The following is a 5711-nucleotide window of genomic DNA, read 5'->3' as shown; positions in this document are numbered from 1 at the left end:
ACAGTGAGGACTATTTTCACTACAAATTTGGGCGTTTTCCCACCGATGGCGCCACTAGTCAACCTATTTTTTAGTATATCACTGCGCGTGGGATTACTAGTGACTGGTTGCTTGCACACAGTTGTGTCTGGTCGTGTCACTCGTGTCGTGTCGACGGTTCCAAAATGGCAAGTGAAGTAAACGATATCGTTGCACAGATCAGTGAAAATGTGACGAAAAATGACGATCCAACGACGAAAAGATTGCCCTCGTCACCCGAGGGAATGGCTATTGCTTATGGCAGCCTAATAATTATGGCCATTTTGCCGATTTTCTTCGGTAGTTACCGAGCTGTTAAACACCATAAGGAAACTCAGGTTAGCCACGCATTTAACATATGTTTTACACTTATTCTTTAAGGAAATTTTGGCACCATTGCGATTAGGCTGTACTGCAGTTTGACCTGTAACAGAAGTCAACAAATTTGCTTCGACAAAGACCTAATATTTCAATTTTGAAAATCTTGTACAAATAAGTAATCCAAATATTGAAATATAATCCATATATTGAGTCAATTTATCTAAATGTATTTTAAATTTGGTCCAGAACCCATAGTTTATTGTCTTTTAGTATAGAAGAGTCAAAATCTAATGTAAACTTAGATATCTAAAAGTTTGTGTGAAGAACGTTATGAATAAAACATGTATCATTTTTACAGCTACAATATGAACAAAGTGGACAACAGCCAGAAAAAATGTCACGCAAAGAAGCAATGATATTTCCCTTTATTTCCAGTTTTACATTAGCCAGTCTTTATTTATTGTATAAGGTAGGAAGAATATATTTGAAAATGTTTCATGTGCTTTAATATTGTCACTTTAGTCCTATAACAGAATTATTATGGCTAATGTTATTTTTATAAACATTCTCTAGATATTTCCGAAGGAGTATGTCAATCTACTTTTAGTTGGTTATTTTTTCTTCTTAGGTATCCTAGCTTTATGTCATCTTACCAGGTACGAGTAATTCCTTAGTAACATCAATATTTATAGTATATAGTCATGTTATTCACAAATTATATATGTATTGTAATTGTATTAAATAATTACAGTCCATTGATTTCATCACTGGTACCTGCAGCTATTCCAAAAACTCAGTATCATATACTTTTTACCAAGGGTGAGGGTGACAAAGCAGATCATATTATCGATTATAAGTTTAATCTTCATGATATCGTTTGTTTGATATGTTGCTCCCTTGTCGGTGCTTGGTATCTATTGAAAAAAGTAAGCGTGTTTAGTGAGATTCCTTTGAATTAAAATTCCCCTACACTGTGACAAAGTACAGTATCATTGTTCTAATTTGCAGCATTGGATCGCCAATAATTTATTTGGCATAGCTTTTGCGATCAATGGTGTTGAATTATTACATTTGACCAATGTTGCGACGGGATGCATCTTGCTCTGTGGACTTCTTTTTTATGATGCATTCTGGGTATTTGGTACGGACGTGATGGTAACAGTTGCAAGATCATTTGAAGTGCCAATTAAGCTAGTATTTCCCCAAGATTTGTTGGAGAAAGGTCTCACTGCCAGCAACTTTGCCATGTTGGGCCTGGGAGACATTGTTTTGCCAGGAATTTTCATTGCACTTTTGCTGCGATTTGATAACAGTTTAAACAGGAAAACAAACGTATATTTCTATGCAACATTTTTTGCATACTTCATGGGACTGTTGACAACAATGCTCATTATGCATCTGTTTAATCACGCGCAACCAGCTCTGGTGTACTTGGTGCCTGCATGTTTGGGCACTCCTCTACTGTTGGCTGTGGTCAAAGGAGATTTGAAAGCATTGTTCCTGTACATATTATTTATATTTCCTAGTTTAAGACTATTTCAAGAGTATTAATTGAAACTAATTTTTAAAGGTAATAATCTATTATTTTTTAGTTATGAGGATCATCCGGCTACTCTAAAAGAGACAGGAAAACCTGCACAAACGCAAACAGAAACAAAAAAAGAATTATAATATTCGTATGTAAGACGATCAGTGTAACAGAATCCTCAGTATTGGTATAATGCTGTTATCGTTTGAAATTCATCGTGCATAGAGAAAAGGAACAATAATTTATGTCTTACGCTCAAACTATACAATCATGAACTGTGAAGTCTTAAAAGGTACATATTCGTATGTTTTATATGCACGTTCAAAGATATAATTTCATATTTGAATCACCTTAAAGAACATAATTCGCTACAATCGAATTCGATTCAATTTACGATTAGTATTTTTGAAAACATTGATAGACCTAGGAATATGCGTTATATGCATAACTAAATCGATATAGGAAATATAAAATATTGCTTATCGAAGGAATTTCTAAATAAAACGCGTTTTCTTGTAAGTAAACTTTGAATATAGAATTGCCCATGACTACTACACGTGCAAAATAATTTTGATTTTAACGTGAATAATACGAGAATTACATTTTTCATATAGTCGTTATAAACCTTTGGAATGTTTTCCTTCGGAATACTGTAATATATGTTTAACTACATTGAATGAATCCAATTGCAATTTGATGATATCCATTAAAATTTAATTGTCCAATGTAATAAAATACTATTAGTCTAAATGTATTTGAATAGTACTAATGTATCTCTAGTGCAGATATCTTTAAGTTAAAATTCTACATGTCTCTGCGAAATGGAATGTATATTATTAAGATTGATTCGCGGCACTCTGTGTGCGTTAAATTCAACAAACAAATACAACAAAACATTACCTAAATATTTACTCCAATTGATACAGAATAATGTATAATGCTACTTATGTTTTTCAAAGTATACATAATTTTCATAGACTGTTAATTTAAAATCAAGTATGATTCCACAAATGCACACCGTAAGAAATAGTAGCGATAAGCCTGACACTTTATAATCGGGTATCGTTTAATTATGAAGATAGTGAATATCCTCCAATTTGTTAATGATAATTTATTCAAGAAATTTGTATTTGAATTAAATACGTACTATATTTCTATATTATAATCATGTTTTTTAGTGACCAAATTGTACAAAACATTCATTTTGTAAAATATGTATAGTTCGAACAATTTGTAAAAAAAGACTTCGAAAGTATAATAAAACTACAACTTTTTTTTAATCCAAACACTTTGTACCTTGATAATTATATTTAATTTCTAGGTAATAAAGAATATAGGATAAATCTTATTTTGATCATTTTTATTCTTTGAAAAGAATGGTATTATTACAAATAATATTAATAAAAGTAGATACTTTATGCTTCAGCAACATCTTCTAAAGCCAAGTTTTTTGCTGCGATAGGATCCAGTTCTTTTATGCCATCCTTGGATATCTTTTGCACCTTAAAATTTGGAAGATTAACTATCAATCGTTTATGAATTTCTCGAACGCATTTTTTCAATAGTAAATATGCTTCTTCCTCTGTTGAATCTGTAATAAATAATGGTCAATATGATACTTAATAAAAAACATAATTTGTTTATGTATAAGATGTGAGAAAATATATATTTCTGTAATTTTCATTACCATATTTGTGGTATCTATCCAAAATGGAGATTGAGAAGAAACCTCCATAACCATGAGCTGCGTAAGGCACTTTAACACAAGATGCTAAATAATCAATGAAATATAATTCCGGTCCATCGTTATCGTCATATCCTGCCATTAATAAATTAACATAATACGGTGTTCTGCTTCTGAGATAATCAGCCAGATTTCTCCTAGTGAAACAGGCAGCAGCTTTTGGAGACAATTCGTAACCATTCCTCATTTTATAAAGTTGTATATTTTTTCCTATGTATTCTGAGAATTGTGTTGTGTCTCCAGATTCTCCTGATACTCCCATCACGAGTTTATCAGACATTTTGTGAATTTTTTGTTCATCTGGAATAACAAAATTAATGAAACGCATATGTATGACTTGCATTTGTGTACAGACATTCTAACATTATATTCTACCATGCATTATAAAATGCATTATAAAAGTAACATTATAAAAGAATAGTAATTTGTATAGGATAGATTATTAATCCATTTTAATGCTAATGGAATCAATAGATACGTATAAAAACAAATATTAAACCGTTTGGCAGGAGATAATGAACGAAGTATAATATCTTACCGTTCTTCATAACCATGATAGAATGAGCCGTAGTCATATCGGCCGCAATTAACACGAAATCTTTAAACTGTATTCCGATTAAACATTCCATTTTGATAAGTGTTTCCTTTCAATCCCTTCGCTGAAATCGTAACACTAGCATACAAAATACTGAAAATTGCCTGTCACGAATTGGAAGGTTAGCTTTCAGTTCACTGAAACACCGTCTGGCAACGTTAATCAATGTTCTATATATTTCATGGCTGTTAGACTAGTGTTTTTCAAAGCAGAGGGCGCAAACATCACCCTTCATGTTTACATTTATAGGTAAGCCTGGTCTTAACAAGTCACGTGATTTTGTTTATCTAAGTTTATTCTCTTGCTGGACAAATGACAAATACTAGATACGCAATTAAACCAGAATTTCTAGATTGAGGGTAACAAAATCCTAATTTTCCAAATGGTTTTTCGAATAAAGCTTTTTGTGTGCATACAAAGAGGTGGCACGAGGAATCTTTGGTACGTATCAAATTCTGGTTTAAATTTTACTCCTGGTATCAGGAGATCAGGATATGCGAAGAGGTGGCACGAGGAACTCACGGTACTTCCCATTAATTTCCCTCCATTTCCTGGTGTACATCCCTTTAATTTCCCTTCATTTTCTTACACATTTCCCTTTACTTCCCCTCCATTTCCTGGTACATTTCCCCTTCAATTCCCTTCATTTGCTTACACATTTCCTTTTAATTTCCCTCGATTTCCTGGTATATATCCCTTTAATTTCCCTCTACTACCTTACACATTTCTCTATAATATTCCTCAATTTCCTGGTATATTTCCCTTTAATTTGCCTCCGTTTCCTGGTATATTTCCTGTTAATTTCCCTCCGTTTCCTGGTATACTTCCTTTTAATTTCCCTCCGTTTCCTGGTATATTTCTCTTTAATTTCCCTCCATTACCTTACGCATGTCCCTTTAATATTCCTGCAATTTCCTGGTACATTTCCTTATAACTTCCCCTCGTTCTGTGATATTTCTCTATAATTTCGCCTCATATCTGTCATATTACCTAGTCTAACAATGTTGCAACGGCTCTGCGCAAACTTCAACAATGTTGCGAATGGCTTCTCCCGGGACTACAACAATGTTGCAAATAGCTTCTCCCAAAACTTCCACAAGGTTGAAAGTTCAACAATGTTGCAAATCGCTTCTCCCGAAACTTCCACAAGGTTGAAAGTTCAACAATGTTGCAAATCGATTCTCCCGAAACTTCCACAATGTTGCGAGTTCAACAATGTTGCAAATAGATTCTCCCGGGACTGCAACAATGTTGCAAACCCAACAATGTTGCAAATCGCTTCTCCCAAAACTTCCACAAGGTTGAAAGTTCAACAATGTCGCAAATCGCTTCTCCCGAAACTTCCACAATGTTGCGATTTCAACAATGTTGCAAATAGCTTCTCCCGGGACTGCAACAATGTTGCGATTTCAACAATGTTGCAAATAGCTTCTCTCGGGACTGCAACAATGTTGCAAACCCGACAATGTTGCAAATAGCTTCTCCCGAAACTTCCACAATGTTGC

At 33.6% G+C, this 5711-nt stretch overlaps 2 protein-coding genes across 2 annotated transcripts; one reads left to right on the top strand and one right to left on the bottom strand.

Annotated features, from left to right (window-relative positions):
* Window positions 1-111: 111 nt before the first annotated feature.
* Window positions 112-3153, top strand: LOC128886623 (minor histocompatibility antigen H13). Its single transcript, XM_054141679.1, has 6 exons — window positions 112-356; window positions 698-808; window positions 913-995; window positions 1091-1265; window positions 1348-1841; window positions 1932-3153. Exons 1-6 carry the CDS (start codon window positions 165-167, stop codon window positions 2008-2010), a joined length of 1134 nt encoding a protein of 377 aa, XP_053997654.1. The 5' UTR covers window positions 112-164; the 3' UTR covers window positions 2011-3153.
* Window positions 3154-3210: 57 nt separating this feature from the next.
* On the bottom strand, window positions 3211-4355 carry LOC128886628 (proteasome subunit beta type-2-like). Its single transcript, XM_054141688.1, has 3 exons — window positions 4150-4355; window positions 3555-3911; window positions 3211-3458 (listed from the first exon to the last, which is right to left on the bottom strand). Exons 1-3 carry the CDS (start codon window positions 4238-4240, stop codon window positions 3283-3285), a joined length of 624 nt encoding a protein of 207 aa, XP_053997663.1. The 5' UTR covers window positions 4241-4355; the 3' UTR covers window positions 3211-3282.
* Window positions 4356-5711: the final 1356 nt, after the last annotated feature.

The sequence above is a fragment of the Hylaeus anthracinus genome, unplaced genomic scaffold (assembly GCF_026225885.1).
Source record: "Hylaeus anthracinus isolate JK02 unplaced genomic scaffold, UHH_iyHylAnth1.0_haploid 11985, whole genome shotgun sequence".
Lineage (NCBI taxonomy): Eukaryota > Metazoa > Arthropoda > Insecta > Hymenoptera > Colletidae > Hylaeus > Hylaeus anthracinus.
Note: the sequence above shows the minus strand (reverse complement) of the source record. Positions and strands in the feature narration are given on the sequence as shown.